The sequence below is a fragment of the Eschrichtius robustus genome, chromosome 20 (assembly GCF_028021215.1).
Source record: "Eschrichtius robustus isolate mEscRob2 chromosome 20, mEscRob2.pri, whole genome shotgun sequence".
NCBI classification, from domain to species: Eukaryota; Metazoa; Chordata; class Mammalia; order Artiodactyla; family Eschrichtiidae; genus Eschrichtius; species Eschrichtius robustus.
In genome coordinates, this window is record NC_090843.1 from 66,375,860 (window position 1) to 66,398,910 (window position 23,051).

The window sequence follows — 23,051 nt, forward strand, 5'->3', positions numbered from 1 at the left end:
GAAGTCTCCTGCGTCCCAGTGAGTCAAACTTGGGGAAAGAAGGCATGTGACGCTTGTGAGTTTCACCGCTGACCCCTGACCTTTTGACAACAAGGCTCTGCTGTCAGTTGGGAGGAGTTCCCAGTCCCAACTGGGTTCATCTTGCCCTTCCTTGCTCACTCACTGTAACATTTCCAAGTAACCCTGAAGTTGACCCAAAGATGCTCTAGGGCAAAGCGGCCTGCAGGAAGCCCAGAGGCAGAGCTCAGGGTCCTCTCTGCACCCACCCCTCATGCTGTCATCCACATCCGCCCCAAGAGACTACATACACCTCCAGCCAAGGAAGCCCTTGCATACATAATACACATTTACAGACTCTATTTTATCCGCAACATACATTAAGAGTCATTAAGGAATTAAATGCTACACCATCCCTCCCAAAGAGGTGAAAATGATGTGTAGTTTGTCATGATTAAGTAAAGATAGGGTAAGGAATTAATCTACAGCCCCCAAGTCTAGAAGATTAAAGCACGCAGGGGTAAAACACCTCAACACCCTGGAATCACCTTCTAGGCAGCCCGGTGGGTGCATGACTCCTGAGCTCTCCCAGGCTGAGCCACTGAGAGCGGAGAGCCACTCTCCACTTTTCCTCATGAACAACAGCCCCTGCAGAAGCCTCAGAGTTTACCTTGAAAGATGGGTGTTGTTCACACATCAGGCAACACTGGCAAAGCACTTACCACTTCTGCAAATGTTTTTTTTAAAGTTCATTATTTTGGAAAGCTAAGTTAATTAAATGGTCGACACAGAAGAGGTGCCTTGCTCGTGCAGGCTAGTGGACTGGGCCTTCAGACACCCAGATGATTCTACCTCAGAAGCAGGTCTGTCCAGTCAGGGCATATTCTTCTCTGCAGCTGGGGGGTGGGGTGGGGGCGGGGGTGAAGGAGGGGTGGGATTATCCCACAATTTCAACTAAAGTAGCGCCAGACTGTATCAGTTTTAAAACTTGTATTAAGTTTCTGTGCAGAATTCCACTGAAAGACAGAGGTCTCCCAACCTGTCTGTGACAGCACCGGGAGGGCCCAGTGGAACGTGGTGCATCTGCAGGGCCCGGGAATGGCTTCCACTCTGTAACAGCCCGCATCTTGCTCACAGGCTAGCGTAAGGATGAGAACACTTCCCAGTTCAAAGCTATTTTTCAAAACTACCAGTTTTACCACGGCAAGCACAGGACTGCAGAGGAGCAGCTGAGCAGAGGAGGGGAAGGAAGGAAGGACGCCCAGGCTCACGGTGGGCCCAACACCACCACAAGGCTTCTGTGGAGGGAAATCAGGCAGGCAGGAGGCCCTGCTCAAGGACGCTCAGTCAGAAAGAGCGGAACCAGAGCAAAACCCTTAGTTACTGGACCCCAAAACCAAAGCTCTCTCCCTACACCCTTCAGGTTCCCGGCACCCTGACACAGCAGGCCTGCCTCTGTGCCCTGGAGGCTGAAACTGCGTGGAAAAGTACGAAGGCCGAAGCCAGGCCAAACACATGACGGGTTTAAAAATAAATCTAAAGACATGAGACTAATCCGTAAAACATCAGACGTGGGGAAGCTTCTCCGCGGCTCGGACAGGCACGGGGCTGAGTACTGTTCTGACTTCTACACATCTCTGAATGTACGTCCACACACCCGGACTGCAGGCCTGAAGTTAGTTTAGTTCAGCGAGCTGGAAGGCACATGAGAACCTCCTAGAGCTGCCAGTCTGTGGCTACAGACAGACCCGAGGGGTGGGCAGGAGGCCAAGAGCCAGCCTGGCCCTCGGCCAGCGCCACCTCCCACACCGCACGCAGAGCCGCCCATCACTAGACACAGCGGGGGAAGGACCCCGTCATTCTCCCAGGAGGCGTCTCACCAGTTCACAAATCCCAGTTCTGTCACTCATAAGTTGAGTGATGCCACCATCTCTCGGGGCCTCAGTTTCTTCCGTGAAACAGAGTTAACAGTATCTGTCAAGCAATACTGCTGTGACCATCACGTTAGAGGTCGTGCCTGAAGAGCAAACACAGAGCACCGGGCTGAGCGTGCGGCCCCTCCCCAACCCTGTGACCAGCAGGATGGTGGCCAAGGCCCCCTCTCTCCTCCCAGAAGACTCCTCTGACTCCCCAGTCCATCCACTGCCCTGAAGAGCGTGCGCACTGCGGTCCGCTTGGTATTTAACCCTCACGTGTCCACGTGGGTCCCAACAGGCTGTGAGCGTCACCGTGAGAGGAACCTTCTTTTGGCCGTGTGTCCTCCCCCACGGCCCTTTGCTACGGACACAACAGCCACCGTGGTTACCAATGACTCAGATGTGTCGGCCTGCCTAGGAAAGCTCCAAGCAAGGGGGAGGAGAGCCAGCGCTTAAAGCAGGGGTTCTCCAATGTCTGTGCTTCTTAAAATCGCAGGGAGTGGTTATTTAAACTGTGGCTACCTGGGCCTTGCCCTCAGGAGGTTCTGAGCAGGAGATGCGATGGGGACTCAGCTGCAGAGGAGCGAGAGGACCTCAAAGACAGTCCCCACTGGCAGCAGGGCCAAGGTGAGTCCCTCCCCATGCTCCCCTGGGGCCCAAATGCATCGAGAATGAAGTGGGCAAAGGTCCTGGGATCAAAGCAACCTCCAGGACTTGGTCCTACAGGAAGAAAAATGTAAAGGAGCCAGAACCCTAACCTGTCAGCACTCAGCATCCTCTGAAGAGCATTCAGACCAAGCCCGCCACTTCACATGAAAGCACAGACCCCAAGAGCGACTTCTCAGGCTGGAGCGTCTCCTCCTAGGGGGCTGACAAACCCACAGCTGCCCTCGAACAAGGCACTACCCAAGGGCTAAAAGTGTTCTCCCTACTATGTGTAGGGATGTGAAGCACACTGAAGCCCTTGCAGCATGGCCCCTGTGAAGGCGCAAAGCTCTGGTCTGTCCAGACTTTCTAGGAATCTCAGGGCAGAGGAGGGGGGAAGACACCCCACACACCTGCCGGGGAAGCATGGGTACAACCTCTGCACGGTTCCCACAAAGGAGAGACCCAGGGTCAGCTTGTTTCAGAGCAGAAAGAGTTCAACAGCATTAGACCTTCCAGAATTTTGTTTTTTTTTTTTTAAATAAGGAGATTCTGGGACTTCCCTGGTGGTCCAGTGGTTAAGACTTCGCGCTCCCAATGCAGGGGGCCCGGGTTCAATCCCTGGTCAGGGAACTAGATCCTACATGCCGCAGCTAAGACCCAGCACAGCCAAATTAAATAAATAAATAGATAGATAATTTTTTTTAAATAAAATAAAGTAAAGAGATTCTGACATATGCTCTGACATGAATGAACCTTGAGGACATTAGGCTAAGTGAAATAAGCCAGACACAGAAGGACAAATACCATATGACCCCACTTGCAGGAGGTCCCTATAGTCCTCAAACCCGTAGAGGCAGGAAGCAGAAGGGTGTGTGGTGGGGGCTGGGGGAGGGGTGGGGAGTGAGGGTTTAATGGGGACAGAGTTTCAGCCTAGAAGACGGAAGGGGCTCTAGAGAGGGATGGTGGTGATGGCTGCACAACAACGTGAACGTGCTTAATGCCACTGAACTATAATCTTAAAAATGGCTAAAATGGTAAATTTTGTTGCACATACTTTTTACCACAGTTTAAAAGCAAACAGCAACAACAACAGAACATGTTTTTGCCTGGCTTCCAGGAGGAAAAAGGAAGAGAAGACGAAATCAAGAGACAAGGCTGCCAGGGCTCATCGGGCACGGTCCCCCCCCGGAGCCCCAGAGCCTCACAGCCCAGCGGCTCCACCTGAAACTCGGGGCCCTGGATCCCCCTCTGGATGGGGAGCTTCTTTAGGAAAGCTTTCTAGTGACCCCAGCACCTTAGCTTTACATCAGTCCCCAAAAGCTCAAGGAAAGTGGCAGAATTTGGTACACGAACAGGCAGAGCACAGGGGGAGAAACAAAAGCAGAGGAGAGAGAGAGGCAGCAGCCTGGGTTTCTAGATTCTTCCCTCTGTCCACTCCTGAAGAAACAGAGGCGCAGCCAAACTGCTCAGGCTCCCACTTGTCTGTGAGGCTGCCCTGAGCCCACCTCACCTCGGCTTGCGTTCGGGAATTTTTTTTTTCCTTTTTTGGGCAATTTGCCTCTCCTCCACACCCAGCAGTTACAGGGTATGTGGGTGTATCGAGAAAGAAATTTCCCAAAAAAGGAAAAGTGACTCCCGAAGGTTAGTCCCATCTCAGAGCCGCCTGGAAGAGAAAGGCAACAGTCACCCCTGGAGCCAGACTAGCCTGAGGCCCCAGACCCAGCGGAAGAGCCCACGCAGGAGGGCCTCTCAAAGCAGCCCTCCAGGCAGGCGCTGACCCAGGGACTGCAGCCCTCCTCCTCCGGGCCTCCTGGCCACCACCATGCCCCTCTGGGTCCCCACCCTATGCTCTGTAGCGCATTCCCCTTTCTGCTGAGGAACCGCTAAGAGCCTGGATGCAAAACGCACCTAATCGCTCTCCCAGGAGCGCGCAGGTCCCACCTCCTCCCCACGCTGAAACAGAAATCCTGCAGCAACGCACTTACAAAGTTGATTATTTCAACTCAACAAGTATTTACGAGGTCAGTGCTATCCAAACCCCAGGTCAGGCAACAGGAAGGTACCAAAAACTATAGGGGGCCCAGCACTGAAGAAAAAAGGTACCATCCCGTAGGTAAGATAACATTTACGCAAATGAAAACAAATAGTAATACTGTATAAAAGTCCAAATAACAATTTGAAACAGATTGTGACTAAGTGTTAGGGTCCCAGCCATAAAACGCTAATTTATTACGTGCGATAGATTCGCTGGGAAGGGATGGGGTGGGCGGGGGAAGGGGGAGAGCTGAAGCTGAACTTGGCAGCAGTGGCACGATCAGCAGTGGCTACGGGCTGCTCAGAGCTGCTGCTCTTGGAGACCAGCACCGAGATGGGCCTATTCTACAGGCACAGAGGTCTGAACTGCCCTGAGCTGCCACAGGAAGCGGTGCCTACCCACTCCCCGGCAGAGAGCCACACGAGCAGTTCTGCTGGCCCTGTGGTCGCCGGATGTGCAAGAACACCCCACAGAAACCCCTCCCCACCAGGAACGGGCCCATTCCTACTCCAGGCCCAGCATGCACCGTCCCAGCCAGCAGGCTAACCCTGCCCATCACCTCCCTCACTCCCAGGAAATCTGAGGGGTAGGGCCTTCTGAACCTTTTAGGAACAGGGATGATAGCAAGTCGAACATTTTAATTTAAAAAAAAAAGAAAAAAAGTAAGCCACGGGACCAGGTCACACAGGGTCTCTCAGCCCAGCACTGTGGACTTGGGGCCGGATCACCTTCTGCTGTGGGGCCATCCTGGGCATCACACTCTGTTTCGCAGCACCCTGGCCTCCACCCACTAGGTGCCAACAGCGCCTCTGCACCCTCGTGCAGCTGTGAGACTCAAAGATGACTCCAGACACTGCCGGGCAGCCCTGGGAGGCACAAGGTGCCCAGCTGAGGACCACGGCTCCACTTCTAGGTACTCGAAGAGGAAAATTCTGGCACGGCTGGAACTTCGTTCGCACACAAGTCTGCACGCACAGTGTTCTGCTCCAGGTGGAGGAGGGAGTCTAGGCTTCAGGAAAACTGGCCTCTGGGTTGGGGAGCGGCCACGAAGAACAAGGCCTGACGCAGACCACGGGGTGGGAGAGGCCGCTCCAGCCCCACAAGAAGGAGCCCGCCCGCAAGCGCCCACGGCAACGGCCGCCAACGCCGACCACCGGGCGGCCGGCACCTGACCGCCCCCCCTCAGCAGCCTCCTGGCACAAATGGCCCGGGGGCTTCCTCAGAGCTGCCCGCACCAGGGCCTTCCTAACGCAACAGGGAAAAAAACACGTCGCTCTAAAGGTATTTCAACACAACTGCTACTGTTGCCCGTCACGCACAGAGATGGTGCCCCTTCACCCCGGGAGGGCCGTGTTCCTGCACCGCAGTCCGGGCCACAGAGCAGCACCGGTCAGTCTCTTCATCCCCACGGGGATCTGCCAGCGTGACCTGGGCCCACCCCTCCACTCTGGGCACCCCGAACACCCTCTCCGCAGCCCCGGTTTTCCCCGGCTTCCTTCTTCTCCATGGCTGGCACGTCCCACCTCCGCCCGAGCAGCACAGGACGGGCAGGTCGTGGGGAGACCGGAAGGCACGGCCGGGTGTCGCCCACGGTTCACGGTCCCAGCCATGCAGGAGCAGCTCTCGGACCAGCGTGTGCTGTGCGTTGGTGCCCAGCAGCCGCCCTCATGCTCGTGCAGCTGAAGAGAACCATGGACTATACCGGACCCCAGCTGGACCTACAGAAAGATTTCCTGACCAGAAGAATCAGTCTCCAAGCCGAGTCCAGGGAATTCTGTTTTTTGGGCTGGTTCATGGCCCGGCCCAGCCTGGATGTCATCCAGTGACCTCCAAGGCCCGTTCTCCATGGTTAGTCTTTGCGGGACTTAACAGCAGTCAGACAGGCACAGGGAGGACAAAGTAAACCTCCAGGCGGGTCGGAGCCCAGCTCCTGCCTCAGGGCGCCTGCCGGCATGACGGCCAAGTCAGGAGAACACAGAGGGCAGTGCTGAGTCACCAAAGGAAATGAGTGTCCAGGTGAATCTGCCCCCCTGCTCCTGCCTCTAGCAAATTCTACCACCACCGGTGGTACCAACCCAGTCGCCTCAAACTACTCTGGACCACAGATGTTTCCATGGCAAAAACCCTCTGTGGACCATCCGCGTTGTACAAATATGCTCAACAGAAAGAATGAAAAAGAAGAAAATTCTTTTTTTGAAGGAACCAATGAGGCAATAGTCAACACAGAACTAGGTATCATACCTATTAATTCCATTCCTAGATATCATACCCATTAACTTGTCCCACAAACAAAATGGAAAACGCATCACATCACAAAGATTAAGACCCCACATGGAAACGGAAACACCGATGGCCTGGTCACGTATCAGCTGTGATAACCACCGAACCTCCAAGTGTCCCAACAGACTACAAGGTGCTCTGCTCACACTTCCAGAACCCTGCTCTCACCCCTGAAGCAAGGAAATGAACTCTGAAAGGGGTGGGGTCAACCTGTCTTACACGGTGTGAACAGATGTTCTTGGACAGTCCCAGTTTAACAATGCTGGCCACACAAAGGTACGCACGCACACACACACGCCAATGGAACAGGAAAAGGCACTCAAAGCTTCCACCTTCAATCCTTTATAAAGCTTGGAATTCAGTCACACTTTAGATTAGCTAGGAGAGACCGATCTCCTTTAGAAAAAAGTCAGGAGACAAAATGGGTGGAAAAAGAAAAGCCAGAATATTCTACCTGGTTGGTAAATACTCATCCAGCCCAGGAAACAAACCAGGTGGGTGACAGGGCAGGACGGAGCCCGTGCACCCTGGCTTAGTGACCAGAACACTAACCCCGTGGCCAGGAGACCTCTGAACATCAAACACAATGAGCGACACCAATTCCAGCAACGGACCTGAGAGGAGCCCTGCACTACGCACGGATCCGCGGGGCTCAGCCGGCACCCGCCCACCCAGGGCGGCCGCACCTGCTCCCGCGGGCCCGCAACCTCCTCCGCTTCTCTCTAACCAGGCGCTCCTACCACCCTGAACAGAAGTGACTTCCTCCCTCACCGTGACTCTCACCCGTGGCCACTGAAGGTGCCTCGAGGCAAAGGTTGGGGCTGTGAGGGCCGCTGCAACCAGCTGCCACACGGGCTTCAACACCTCCAGCCTCCTGAGCAGAAGCCGAAGCAAGAGCACACAGCCGCCACGACACGGCCGACGCCACCGCGACGAAGGGGCCTGGCGAAGGCCGGGGCCAGAGAGGGGCGGGGCGGAGGAGGACACTCACCATCTCATCCAGGGCGTAGCGCAAGAGGCCGTGCTCGTAGAGGATGAAGAACCGGCGCTGCCATTTCTGCAACGGAACACAGAGGGTGTCGGGAGGGTTCTGGCCCGTCTCCACTTGCCGAGCCCCTGTGCCTGACAAGCCTGCCTCTGAGGCACGCTGGCTGCACAGCTTCCATTTCTGGGGCCCAGGGGTAGAAGAACAGGGCCTCGTCAGCCAGGACTGGGCCAGTGGAGAGGCCCAAACCACCCAGTGTGTTCCCAATCACTGAGATTTTAAAAGATGCCTGATCTATTTTACTCTGCAAGCTCCTCAGAAAAAGGAGCAGAGGCAATGTCTGGGTCACCTTTTTGTATTCTTTATGTACCCAGCACAGAGCTTATTACTAATAATGTGCCAATATTAATTTGATGAATTACCTGACATGATATGGGATAACCTGAGAATGCCAAGCACTGATTCCCCACTTCTGAAAAAATCTGGAAAAATGGTATAAAAGCGTTGTTCCAATGACCCACAGGGAGGTTGAAAAAGGGAAAAAGCCAGCCGGGCGCCAGTATTCACAGAGGAGGAAAGAAGTAACAAAAATCAAAACTGAGGAGGGAGGCCAGTGGGAACAACTCTGACGTCCAGGGAGGGAGTGACCGGCAAAGGGTGCCCCTGCCCCCTCGCTGCCCTCCACCCAAAGGCCAGGCTACCAGGGGCTGATGGAGGTCCAATGGCACTGACAGTGGAATAGAAAGGCCCTTCCTTTTTGTGGGGGGGAAAATGTCTAGAACGTGAGACTGCTGGTCCCCAAATCCCAAAAATAATCATGAAGATCCATGACCTATTTTCAACATTTCCAAAAGCCCAACAAAATTCCTACTTTTACTGGCAATAAGGCCACAAGAACTAACTAAAATATCATGTCTCTTTGCTTTGGGCCAGAATTATATCATTTATAATAATGATTTTCCCATCAGGAGCTGGAAATGGCAATTCTGTATGACCTAAATACAAAAGAGGAAAGAGGGCTGCTCCCTGGTTCCTGCGGCCACTGGAACACAGTCGCCCTGGCTGTCCTCACGCCTGGGTGGCAGGAACAGGGCACTCACATGGCCTTGCAAAGAGGACCTGTAGAGGCTGGGCCACCTGGACTCTTCCCGAGAAATATTTCCAAGGCTCCTATTTGTTGTTTTTAAAATTAAAACCCATTCTGGAAGGAAGCCCGAAGACCCCAGATACAAAGCAAGTTCTGTGGGGTACCAAGGCCCCACCCCCAGAGTGTAACATTCAGGCTGGGGGCAGCAGAGACCCAGAGGCAGGGCAGAGGCCCTCGGGGGAGCAGGGGATGGGAAGGGAGCAGGGGATGGGAAGGGAGCAGGGGATGGGAAGGGAGCTGGGGATGGGAAGGGGGCAGGCGGCAGTACCTGGAGGAAAGTGTGTGGAAAAACAAAGCATGTTTTAATTGGAGTCAAATCCAAAGGAGCTCCCTGACAGAGGAACAAGCCACTGACCCGTGACGATGCTGGTCTGACCATCTCGCTGCTCCAGCTCAGACCTGGCCGAGCAGTAGCCTGTGTCCAGCAGGACCCACCTGGGGCTGGGTGCCCAGGAGAGATGGGACGCAAGCAAAGTTGGCCCTTAAGGCCAACTCCTGCTCATCTGCTGAGCTCCCAGCTGGGGAGGAAGGGAGGGGAAAGAGGGGGCTACAGGAAGCAGAACTTTGGCCCTGAAAGAACTCGGAGCCTAATTAGCATACTGCAAATGTGTGCTGAACTGCCCTTCGGTCTTTTCCATTTAACTGTTTCTAGAGTCAAGCTGACCCACAAAACAGGTAGCACCATGCGAGTGCATCTCTTTTGAATGGAGGGCCAGGCATAACTACTGGGACCTGCAAGTTCACCAAACAGGTAGGGGTTCCCTGCTGATCCGCCGTCCCAGGATCCACCATTCAACCCCCCACCTCCGTCCTCCACTCGGTCAGTCTGCCTTAGGTGGGCCCCTCTCTTGGTGAATTCTCCACCCCAAGAATTCACTCTGATGCCCTTACCCGAGACCGGTGCACTGGGTTATCAAAGTCAGTCCCATCTGGAGCCAGGAGCAGCCAGCCACCATAAATGGGTTTTGCCTGGAGGAGAAAAAGGAGAGCAGGTCATCAGTGGCCTTGGACAGTTTCAACGGTCAAGTGAATGACAAGCTGACAAGCGCTCGCTGGAAAAAGAATCCACCTCTGCTCCACACACTCCGTGCATCCCATTCCCCAGCCCCAGGCCAAGCTGCCAAGAGAGATGTTGGAGAGCCTCCTGGCAGGTCTGCAGCATCTGGTGTGGGGAGGAGAATGCAAACCCAGCAGGAGTCTGAAACACCGGAGAATACAGGAACTCCTAAGAAACAGATACCTCCCCTCAAGTTTCTGATCAAGCCACCAGGATCAGGGGAAAATGGCATTTTCTTCATAACCGTGCGAGTGCCAATATGTGCAGGCACTAGGGATATCATGTGACCAGCACAGTCAAAGCCCCTCATCCTGATGGTACAGCACAGGGCCTGGGAGCAGAGACACTGCTTTAGCGATCATCATTAGCACTGGCCAAAGAATCATCAACTCGCTGGTTGTATGACCTTGGGCTGAAAACCCTTCGAGTTTCTATCTTCCCGTTTGAAAGGTGAGAGTGATGATAATTATATCTACACCTCATGAATCTTATGTGAGGACTGAAGAGACAATCCAAGTAAAACACAGCCCAGCACAGGAATGCAAAACAGTGCGGCCACTGGGGAAAAGAGTCTGGCAGTTCCTCAAAAGGTTAAACTTAGATATCCCTATGACCCAGAATTCCACTCCTAGGTATATACAACCCCAAGAAAACTGGAAGCAGGTGCTCAAGCAAAAACTTGGACATGTGCCGTTCACAGCAGCACTATGCACAATAGCCGGAAGGTAGAAACAACCCCAATGTCCATAGCAGATGAATGGATAAAGAAAATGTGGTCCATCCAAACAATGTAATGTCATTCAGAAATAAAAAGGCATGAAGTACTGACACGCTACAACATTGTTGAACCTTTCACTTAAAGACGTTATGCTTTAAGTGAAAGAAGACAGACACAAAAGACCACAAACTGCATGATTCCAGTTATATGAAAGGTCCAAAATAAGGAAATCCATAGAAGCAGAAAGCAGATGAGTGGTAGCCAGGATGTGGAGGGAGCAGGAAATGGGGAGTGGCTGCTAACAGGTATGGGCTTTCTTTGGGGGTGATGAAAATGTTCTGGAATTAGACAGTGGAGTCAGTTGCATGAACTTGTGAGTATGCTAAAAATTACTAAATCGTATGCTTTAAACGAGTGAATTTTGGGACTTCCCTGGTGGTCCAGTGGGTAAGACTCCGCACTCCCAATGCAGGGGGGCCAGGTTCCATCCCTGGTCAGGGAACTAGATCCCGCATGCATGCCACAACTAGGAGTCCACGTGCTGCAACTAAGACCCGGAGCAGCCAAAATAAGCAAGTAAGTAAAGAAATAAATAAATATATTTTTTAAAAGAGTGAATTTTATGGTATATGAATTATCTCAAAAATTGCATGAGAAAAAAAAAAAAAACAAAAAACCTGAGCACAGCGTGTGGCCTAAAAGTACTTAAGAAATGCTGGCTATTTTTATATTTTTTATATCCAAAGCGTCCCCCCGCCCCCCCCCCCCCCAGACACTGGCAGTAGGAGTTCAACAGGAGCTAAAAGATAAAGACAGACACTCAGACTCCACCTCCCTTTTTTTAGCCATACCCAGCTCCTGAGAAAGGGCTGGGAAAGGCACAACCGAGCCAGTGTGTCCACTGTCCTTTGGAGGGCAGCAACGCAAATTAAAGCCCAAACCCTCTGCCTGCTATTTACACACACAGACTATTTCCGGGTAAGCCCTAGGGGTCCTCTTAGCATGCTTTTTATTCAACATTTCCAAATTGGGAGGCCCTGTCACACCACCTCATTTTGAAAAGCTGTGTAGTCTGTGACTCACAGAGGGAAGGTCACTTGCCAGAGGTCACAGAGCATGGGGGGGGGGGGTGGGAGGCGGTGAGCCTCTTTTCTTGGCTTCCGCAGGGTCCTCAGGCCCCCAGGGGAAGCACTGGCTTTTCCCTGTGAACAGAAAGAAGGGCTTCGGGCAAGGGGTATGGAGTGGGCTGAAGGAAAGAAGCGAGACTGGCATTGATGAAACATGGGGGGGACTTCCCTGGTGGCGCAGCGGTTAAGAATCCGCCTGCCAGCACAGGGGACACGGGTTCGAGCCCTGGTCCAGGAAGATCCCACATGCCGCGGAGCAGCTAAGCCCGTGCGCCACAACTACTGAGCCCACATGCCACAACTACTGAAGCCCACACGCCTAGAGCCCGTGCTCCACAACAAAGAAAAGCCACAGCAGTGAGAAGCCTGTGCACTGCAAAGAGTAGCCCCCGCACGCTGCGACTAGAGAAAGCCCACACGCAGCAATGAAGACCCAACACAGCCATAAATAAATAAATAAATAAACAAATAAATTTTTTAAAAAAGATATATTAATGTCTATAGGCAGGAAAAAACATTAAAAAAAAAAAAAGGAAGAAAGCAACCGGGGAGTGGGTGCTGGCAGGGGACCGAGGGTTAGAGGGACACGGCTCAGGAGGACCATGGGGTGTGTGGAATGACACGCTGCCTGGGAAAGCAGAAGCAAAGAGAACAGAGGTCTGTTTTCTCAGCAAACACCAGCGGCACCCAGCCATCCCCCAGGCATGCGAGCAGACTTGGCCTCTCTCTGCACACAGGATGGAGAGGTCAGTGCTGGGGGACGACCCCGTGTGTACCCCGGCCAGGTGACTCCCCCCCATGGCCACTGGGCCTGCAGTTCCCTGACCTGTAAAATCAGGAGGCTAGACCCCAAGGCTGTGTCTCCTCCGTTTCTGTCTGGCTTTGATCGCACATCACCCTCCTCATTTCTGGCTGCAGGGCTTTGGGGCGCCTTCACGTTATCAGCTACACCTACCTGTCCTTTCCTCAAAAGGGGCAGTGGGAGACCTGCGACTGGCACAAGTCCCTCAGAACCTGGCCCGAAATCAGCACCGTTATTCACTCAACCAACATCTACTCGGGGAGCCTGCCAGCATCCACCTCACTTGGCCATGACTTCCATATACGGATCACCCCAAAGGGGACCCATCTCAGGTGGGCAGGTCGTCCTAAAAGGTGGGAAGGCTGGGCCAGTAGAGGGCACAGGGCAAGAAACAAGTGCTCTAGCAGCCTGGGAAGTGGGTAACGTTCCACAAGAGCATTTACCAAGGCAAATCCATAGTGACAGAAGGCAGACGGGGGTTGCCCAGGGCAGAGGGGATGGAAGGATTGTGGGGAGTGACAGCTACAGGGTTTCTTTTGGGGATGATGAAAGCATTCTAAAATTGATTGTGATGATAGTTGCACATCTCTGGGAGTATACTAAAACCATCAAATTGTACACTTTAAATAGGTCAATTGTATATGGTATGTGAAGAATTATCTCAATAAAGCTGTTTAAAAAAAAAACCACTTACAAAGGCCTATGTAAGGCAGTGGGGAAGCAGAGATAAATAAGAAACTGCTCCTACCTTCATGGGTTCACAGTCCACAGGAAATGTAAACGAATGAGTCCTTCTCCGAAAGCCAAGAAAAGTCAAGTCTAAGCTAAGAAAGCCAAGTCTAGGGAAGGGCGGGGGGAGGGGGAGGGTTGGGGGGGGGCAGGGATTCACTACGTAAGTTTTCAAGTGACTCTGTGCTCTGAGCCCACCCCCCCGCCGCCCAGCCAGATTGGGGAAACTTCAGTCAAAGAGACAGGGACAAAAGTTTCCAAGGACAATGAGGTGGTCCTCTGGTTTGTAGGAAGCGAGCTAGAACAAGCTAGACAGCGTCCAGAGGGAAGCACAAGGCAGCAGCTCAGGTCTGCTGGGGCCGGGAGTGGGGCAAAGGGCTAACAGGGCAGACTTGGCGTCCACAGCTGGGTGACGACGAGAACCTTCAGATGTCCCGTGCGCAATGCTAGGGTCGTCAGGGGACAGGAAGGTACCTGCCGCCCTGCACTGCCATCCAAGCAAGCAAATAAACTACCTGTGAGAAGGAGGGCGGCCTGGGGCAGAGAGGACTCGCTGGCACGGGCACAGCTAAAGTGAAGACAGAGGCAGGAGCCCGTCCACCAGTGCAGAGCGGCTCGGCTGCCGCCCTCCTTCAACTCATCAGCGCCTGGAACCCCGTCCACAGGCCTGGAGAGCCACACACCAGGACACCCCGCTCTCTCAGGTAACCCCACAGGCATGGAAGGGCGCCCCAGAGGTGCTGCTGCTCCCACTATTTCTCAGACTGTCTAAAAATGGCAACAGCAGACCCAGCCATGCCAGTGAGTCCAGAAACACCCACCACAGCCTCTGTCCCCATGGGACAGGCTCACAAGCAGACAGAGGTTTTGGAGGGCAGCATTCCTCCCTCTCTTGCCTCATCTCTTCTGGGGCGGGGCGGGGCCTCCGACAGGCCCGAAGGCACCCTCTTCCTGGGAGCCCCCCAATAACCTGACGTACGAACTGTGGCAACCCCAAAGGCGGCTGGCACAGGAAGTGGGCTCTAGAAACTCTTAATGGTACGTAGTTCTGCTGCTGTTTTCTGGCTGGGTAGCTGGGGTTTTACTGTAAGGGGGCGGCGGGGAAAGGAGAAGCAGGTAACTCTTGTCAACACTGAGGACCCAAAAGATGGGACTGAGTTCTGTTTCAGGCAGGCCACCTGGGAAGAAGCACCGGACCTGTGCAAAAGGCACCAGCTGAGAGCACCCGCTGAGCCTCTTCCCTTCCGATTAAACTCAGCCATGCCCCGCAAACCCAATAAACCAGAGGCTACGCTTCCGGCTGATCTCTGGGAAGAGACTGCTGGTGGCCTGGGCGTTCTCCTCAGCCCAAAGCCCTTCTGAAAATGGTCACTGGAAATTTCTGCTTCAAGATGGGGTAGATGTAATGTTCCCTATGCCTCCCACTAAGTACAAATAAAACCCTGGACGCTGTATATAAGACAAACCTAAGAAGACTCGAAAAGGTGGAGAGTAGAAGGCAGAGGGGCTGGGAACCTCTGGACCCGAGGAACCACACAGAGGTGTGCGCCCCGGGTTTCTTTTTGCCTCACTGTCCCAGACTGGAGTCTGGAGGAGGGGCAACCTGGGAGTGCCAAAGGGCGCAGACCAAAAATCAGAAGCCCAAGTAAAGTCCCTATCTGGCCGAAGAACCGGGGAAGAACAACTTGGCAAAACAGAGAACTCTTAGACAATAACCGTCCTACTCCAGCCGGACACCAAAGAACAGACACAGCCACACCCTCACCCCCACCAGCAGAAGCCAGACTTCCCCTTGCCGGCTAAGAGGCGCCCCAGCACCCCTACCAGGGAGGTGTCAGGCAGTCAGGCAGGGAGCTGGGACTTTCAGCCCCACCCAGCAGTAACAGGTCTCCTCCTTCTCCCTCCTGGGGCAGTGTCAGAGGAGGACACCTGGGGAGCTGAACCCCACACCCTGCGGCAGTAACAAGGGGTCTCCTGCCTCAAGTATCAATGGAGCCCAAGTGAGGAGCCAGACTTCTACCTCCACCTAAAAGTAAAAGGCAGCAGCCCTGCTTCCCCTGCTGCAGCAGTGTTAGAAAAAGCCGACCGAAAGAGAAGGAAGGGTCAAACACAACCCAGAGTCAGCTAATGTGACACAAAAATGTCCAGGTTTCAATTGAAAAATCACCACGATACCAAGAACCAGGAAGGTTGCAAACTGAATGAACGAAGACAGATGCCAACACCGAGGTGACAGGCATGTCACAATTATCCGATGAAGATTTAAAACAGCCATGCTAAGTGGTTCAACAAGAAATTATGAACATGCTTGGAATAAACAAAAAACACAGATAGCCTGAGCAAAGAAACAGAAGCTATAAGAGCCAGATGGAAATTCTGAAACTGAAAAATACAATAACTGAAATTAAAAGTTCAATGGATGGGCTCAACAGCAGAATGACGGGAACCATGGAATGAATCAGTGAGCTGGAAGACAAAAGCACAGAAATTACCCAATCAAACAACAGAGAGAAAACAGACTGAAAAAAATAAATAAGAGAAGAACAGAGTCTCAGGGACCTGTGGGACTATAACAAAAGATCTAACATTTGTGTCATCAGAGTCCTGGAAGGAGAGAAGGGTAGGGTAGAAATACACTCAGAGAGAGAATACTGAAAACTTCCCAAACTTGGCAAGAATGGTAACCTATAAATTCAAGAAGCTGAGTGAACTCCAAAGGGTAAATCCAAAAAAATCCACACCAAGACACGTTAAAATTAAATTTCTGAAAACTAAAGCCCAAGAAAAAATCTTGAAAGTAGCCAGAGAAAAACAACAGGGTTTGGATAGGAGAAACCAAATATAATGATCTGGACTAAACCATGAAGGCCAGAGGGAAGTAGCACAATACCTTCCAGGTGCTAAAAGAAAACAACTGTCAACCCAGAATCCTGTAACCAATAAAAATATCTTTTCAGGAACAAAAGGGAAATCAAGACATTCTCAGACGAAGGAAAACTAAGAGAAATAGTTAGCAGACCTACACTTAAAAAACGGTTACAGGAAGTTCTTTAAACAGAAAGGAAATGATAAAAGAAGGAAACCTGGATCATCATAAAGGAAGCGGGAAACACAGTAAGCAAAACTACCTGTAACCAGGCTTTCCTTGAGTTTTCTAGATTATGCTTGATGAACAAAGCAAAAATTATAACACTATCTAATGTAGTTCTGAATCATGTAGAGCAAATATTTAAGACACTCACATAGGGAATGGTAAAAGGAGATAAAGGGAGGTACTCCCTTTACTTGCACTGGTAAAATGATACCACCAACAGACCGTGGTAAGTTATGTATATACAATGAAACTCCTAGAACAGCCACTAAAAAAAAAAATCTATACTGAAAAAATCACCGTAGATAAATCTTGAAATTTACCGTAAAAAAAAAATGAAATTCTAAAAAAACCCAAAAAGATCAAGCAGGAAGAGAAATAAAAATCAAAGAGGGGTTTCCCTGCTGGCACAGTGGTTAAGAATCCGCCTGCCAATGCAGGGGACACGGGTTCGAGCCCTGGTCCGGGAAGATCCCACATACCACAGAGCAACTAAGCCCATGCGCCACAACTACTGAGCCTGCGCTCGAGAACCCGTGAGCCACAACTACTGAGCCCATGTGCCACAACTACTGAAGTCCACGTGCCTAGAGCCCGTGCTCTGCAACGAGAGAAGTCACCACAGTGAGAAGCCTGCGCACTGCAACGAAGAGTAGCACCCACTTGCCCCAACTAGAGAAAGCCCTCGTGTAGCAATGAAGATCCAATGCAGCCAAAAATAAGTAAGTAAATTTATTTAAAAAAAAAAAGATAACGAAGGACTATTACAAACAATCCCACAAATTTTAACTTGATAACTTAGATGAAACGGACCAACTTCTCAAAAAACAGAGACAATTTGAATGACCCTATAACTATTAAAGAAACTAAGTATGTAATTTTAAAATTCCCCAAAAAAGAAATCTCCAGGCTCAGAGGGTTTTACTGGAGAATTCTACCAAATGTCTAAAGAAGAATTAACACCAATTCTACACAGTCTTTTCCAGAAAAAGACAAAGTAAGAAACACTTCCCAATTCATTTTATGAAGACAGTATTAACTAGATATCACAATCAGACACGGTACCAAAAAAGAGGACAAGAAAGAACAACTATGGACCAATATCCCTCATGAGTATAGATGCAAAAATCAACAAAGAATTAGCAAACAGAAGTCCGCAATATATTTAAAGAATTATATACCATGACCAAGTGGGGTTTATTCCAGGGATGCAAGGCTGGTTTACTATTTAAAAATCAATCAGTGTTATCCACCATAATAACAGGCTGAAGAAGAAAAACTCTGTGGTCACATCAATTAATGCAGAAAAAGCATTTGAAAAAAAAAAAAAAAGAAAAGAAAAAGCATTTGACAAAATTCAACACCCATTCATTTAAAAAACAAGAACAACAAAACCTCTCAGAAAAGTAGAAATAGAAGGGAACTTCCTCAACTGACAGAGAGCATCTACAAAAAACCTAGGGCTGACATTATACCTAATGGTGAAAGACTAAATGCTTCCCCTCTAAGATCAGAAACTAGGCAATGTTGTCCATTCTCAGAACTCTTATTCCACACATTGCTAGAATATCTAGCCAGTGCAATGAGGCAAGGAAAGGAAATAAAAGATACACAGATGGGGAAGAAGTAATAAAGTATTTACAGATGACACAACTGTCTATGTAGAAAATCACAAGGAATCTATTTTAAAAAAAGAACTCTTAGAACTAGTGAGTTCAACAGGTTATAGTATATAAGATCGGTATATGAAAATCAACTGTATTTCTATGTATTAGCAATGAATATGTGGACGCCAAAATTAAAAATTAAATACCACTTGCAATTGTTAAAAAAAATGAAATACTTAGGTGTAAATCTAACAAAGCCTGTACGGGACTTGCATGCTGAAAACTACACAATGCTGATGAAAAATCAAAGAAGACCTAAATAAATGGGAGAGACATATTGTGTTCACAGACTGGAAGATTCTAAACTGTCAATTCTCCCCAAATTGATACATAAGCTTAATTCAATTACTAACAAAAGCTCACGAAGACTTTTTTGCAGATATAGACAAGATTATTCTAAAATTTATATGGAAAGGCAAAGGAACTACTTTTAATTAAAAAGAAGAAGAAAGAGGGAGGAATCCATCTACCTGATTATAAGATTTATTATATATCCACAGTAATCAAGGCTGTGGTATTAATGGGAAGTTAGACACACAGATTAATGGAACAGAGTGGAAAACCCAGAAATAGACCCACACAAATGTGTCCAATTTAACTTTGAGCAAAGGTGCTAAAAGGGACTTCCCTGGTGGTCCAGTGGTTAAGACTCCGCACTCCCAATGCAGGGGGCCCAGGTTCGATCCCTGGTCAGAGAACTAGATCCCGCATGCCACAACTAAGACCTGGTGCAACCAAATAAAAAAATAAATATTTTTTTTTAAAAAAGAGACCCCATGCGTCCACTGCAGGGGCACAGGTTTGATCCCTGGTTGAGGAACTGAGATCCCACGTGCTGCACAGCGAGGCACCCCCACCAAAAACAAAAACGAAGGTGCTAAAAAATTCAGGGGAGGAGTGACAGTCTTTCAACAAACGGTACTGTAGCAACTGGACATCCATAGGCAAAAAAGAAATAAAGCTCAATCTTACACAAAAATTAACTCAAAATGGAACACACACTTAAATTGGCAAATTGGACCACATTAAAATTTAAAATATTTGTTTTACAAAAGGCCCTGCTAGGAGGGTGAAAAAATAAGAGTGGGATAAAATATTTGCAAACCACATATCTAACAAAGGATTAGTATCTAGAATATATAAAGACCTCTCAAAACTCAATAATAAAAAAAACCAAACAACCCAATTAGAACATGGGCAAAAGGCATGAAAAGATATTTCACAGAAGATACACATATGGCAAATAAATACATGAAAAGATGTTCAACATCATTAGCTATTAGGGAAATGCAAATTAAAACCACATGAGAGGGACTTCCCTGGTGGTGCAGTGGTTAAGAATCCGCCTGCCAATGCAGGGGACACGGGTTCAAGCCCTGGTCCAGGAAAATCCCACATGCCACAGAGCAACTAAGCCCGTGCACCTCAACTACTGAGCCTGCGCTCTAGAGCTCACGAGCTACAACTACTGAGCCCGCATGCCACAACTACTGAAGCCCGCACGCCTAGAGCCCGTGCTCTGCCTGCGTACCTCAACGAAGAGTAGCCCCCGCTCGCCACAACTAGAGAAGGCCTGCGCGCAGCAACAAAGACCCAACGCAGTCAAAAATAAATAAATAAATTTATTTTTAAAGAAACACACATGAGATACTACTACACACCTATCAGAATGACTAAAATTAAAAATGGTGACAACACCAAATGCTGACAAGGATGTGGAGAAACTCATATGTTGTTGGAGGGAATATAAAATGGTACAGCCACTCTGAAAAACAGTTTAGCAGGTTCTTTAAAAACTAAACATGCAACTACCACATAATCCAGGAACCTCATTCCTGGGCATTTATTCCAGAGAAATAAAAGCTTACACTCACACAAAAACTGTACATGAGTGGCTACTGCAGCTTTATCTGTAGAGGCCAAAAAAAAACCCTGGAAGCAATGCAGATGTCCTTCAGCGAATGAGTGGTTAAGCCGGGTACACCACAGAATACTAGTAAGCAATAAAAAGGAAACAACTGGTGATACACACAACCTGGATGAATCTCCAGAGAATAAGAATGAGTGAAAAAAGTCAATCCTGAAAGGTTACATGATGTATGATTCCACGGACATGACATTCTTGAAATGTGGAATCTCTAGAAATGGAGAACAGATTTGCGGCTGCCAGGAGTTAAGGAGGCAACAGGGGTGGCAGGTGCAGGACGTGTGGTTGTGAGGGACCCTGCGGGGATGCGAGCGCCCTGCATCTTGACTGCAGGGATGTCGAGATCCTGCTGACCGTGACATTGTGCTATAATTTTACAAGATGTTACCACTGGGGGAAAACTGGGGAAAGAGTACACAGGATCTCTCTGGATTTTATCTTAAAACTGCACACAAAACTACAATTATCTCAAAATAAAAAGTTTAATTAAAAAAAAAAATCTACAGGGCTTCCCTGGTGGCGCAGTGGTTAAGAATCCTCCTGCCAATGCAGGGGACACGGGTTCGAGCCCTGGTCCGGGAAGATCCCACATGCCGCGGAGCAACTAAGCCCGTGCGCCACAACTACTGAGCCTGTGCTCTAGAGCCCGCGAGCCACAACTACTGAAGTCCATGCGCCACAACTACTGAAGCCCATGTGCCTACAGCCCGTGCTCTGCAACAAGAGAAGCCACTGCACTGAGAAGCCCATGTACCGCAATGAAGATCCAATGCAGCCAAAAATAAATAAATAAAACAAAAAAATATATATATATATTTTTAAAAAAAATCTACAAACAACAAATGCTGGAGAGGGTGTGGAGAAAAGGGAACCCTCTTGCACTGTTGGTGGGAATGTAAATTGATACAGCCACTACGGAGAAGAGTATGGAGGTTCCTTAAAAAACTAAAAATAGAATTACCACATGACCCAGCAATCCCACTACTGGGCATATATCCAGAGAAAACTGTAATTCAAAAAGACGCATGCACCCCAATGTTCATTGCAGCACTATTTACAGTAGCCAGGTCATGGAAGCAACCTAAATGCCCACTGACAGACGAATGGATAAAGAAGATGTGGTACATATATACAATGGAATATTACTCAGCCATAAAAAGGAACGAAATTGGGTCATTCATAAAGACGTGGATGGACCTAGAGACTGTCATACAGAGTGAAGTAAGTCTGAAAGAGAGAAACAAATACCGTATACTAACACATATATGGGGAATCTAGAAAAATGGTACAGATGAACCAGTCTGCAAGGCAGAAATTGTGACACAGATGTAGAGAACAAACGTATGGACACCAAGGAAGGAAAGTGTTGGGGGGATGAATTGGGAGACTGGGATTGACATATGTATGCTAATACGTATAAAACAGATAACTAACAAGAACCTACTGTATAAAAAATACAATAAAATTCAAACAAACAAAAAAAACCTGTTACTTCAGAATACTCCCTGCACCCACATACGAGCGTTTACCCCTGGAAGGGGACCCGTCGCAGCCCCAGAGCACAGAGGCTCCAGCCACAAAAGCCTCTGCAGTCCAGAGGGGTCATGCCCAGGCAAGGCGGCCCTGCATGGCCCTCAGCTGTGCTGCATGAGCTCCACTGGCCTTTCCACCAGCTTCTCCTGAGGCCACAGGCACACATGCATACACCTTCTCTGAGGCCTGTGGACTTGACCACGGCGAGGTTCTTCAGCCCCTTTCCCCCTCGCCACCCTCCTCAGGCAGATCTGCGTTGCATCAAGGACAGCCTGATGTCTCGACTCAGGCCAAGTGGGCGGGCTGCAGGCAGGGGAAGGAGCAAACACCCTGGCTGGCTTTACACAGCGTGGTGGAGCTGCCACACGGATGCCTCCCAGACACAGCCAGGCCTCTGGACACAGCTGCCCAATCACAACCAGCTCCAAGGCCTCCAGAACATTACATGCTCGGCTCTCAGTTTCACCGTGCCCATCTGCGGCTCGAAGAGAGCAGATGTCAGTGACACATTTCTGCCAGGTGGTGAAGCTCACTCTTCTGTCCCCTCAGATTCACCCACCCTCAGAGTGCAGAGGGCATTGAGAAAGGCAGTCAGACACATCACACAGTGTGGCACCATAGAGGGAGCACCCAAAACTACCCCTGCAGAAATGTGGGCACCACCTTCCGACCCCCTGCTAACACCCCATCATCCCAAAGGCGCTCTACAGTCTGGGGACCCTCACTTCCAAAGTTGACCCCCCGACACAAACACCTCTACTCCACGGACTAGGGTAATCCCCTGTCCCCTGTGCAGGTCCCCTCAAAATCCCATGCCCAGGGGATTTTCCTGGTAGTCCAGTGGATAAGACTCCACGCTCCCAATGCAGGGGGCATGGGTTCAGTCCCTGGTCAGGGAACTAGATCTCACATGCATGCCACAACTAAGAGTTCGCATGCCACAACTAAGGAGCTGCTGAGCCGCAACTAAGGAGCCCATGTGCCGCAACTAAGGAGCCAGCGAACCGCAACTAAGGAGCCCGCCTGCCGCAACTAAGACCCAGTGCAACCTAAATAGTTAAAAAAAAAAAAAAAAAAAAAATCCCACGCCTGGATCTTCCCTGGTGGTCCAGTGGTTAAGAATCCGCCTTCCAATGCAGGGGACACGGGTCCGACCCCTGGTCAGGGAACTAAGATCCCACATGCCGCGAGACAGCTAAGCCCGTGCGCTCTAGAGCCCACATGCCACAACTAGAGAGCCTCAGCGCTGCAACTACTGAGCTTGAGCCCACACAGCACAACTAAAGAGGATCCTCGCATGCTGCAACGAAGATCCTGCCTGCCACAACTAAGACTCGATGCAGCCAAATAATTAATAAATAAATAAATACATATATTTTTAAAACCCACGCC

At 50.0% G+C, this 23,051-nt stretch overlaps 1 protein-coding gene across 3 annotated transcripts in view; it reads right to left on the reverse strand.

The window, feature by feature from the left end:
- The window catches only part of MPRIP (myosin phosphatase Rho interacting protein), a 128,106-nt gene that overhangs the window by 84,724 nt on the left and 20,331 nt on the right, over positions 1-23,051 (reverse strand). For all 3 annotated transcript variants that reach the window (XM_068530317.1, XM_068530315.1, XM_068530316.1), the window contains exons 2-3: positions 9,900-9,977; positions 7,868-7,933 (exon numbers count right to left, since the gene is read on the reverse strand). In XM_068530317.1, coding sequence (XP_068386418.1) covers positions 7,868-7,933; positions 9,900-9,977 — 144 coding nt within the window. The remainder of the gene's footprint in view (positions 1-7,867; positions 7,934-9,899; positions 9,978-23,051) is intronic.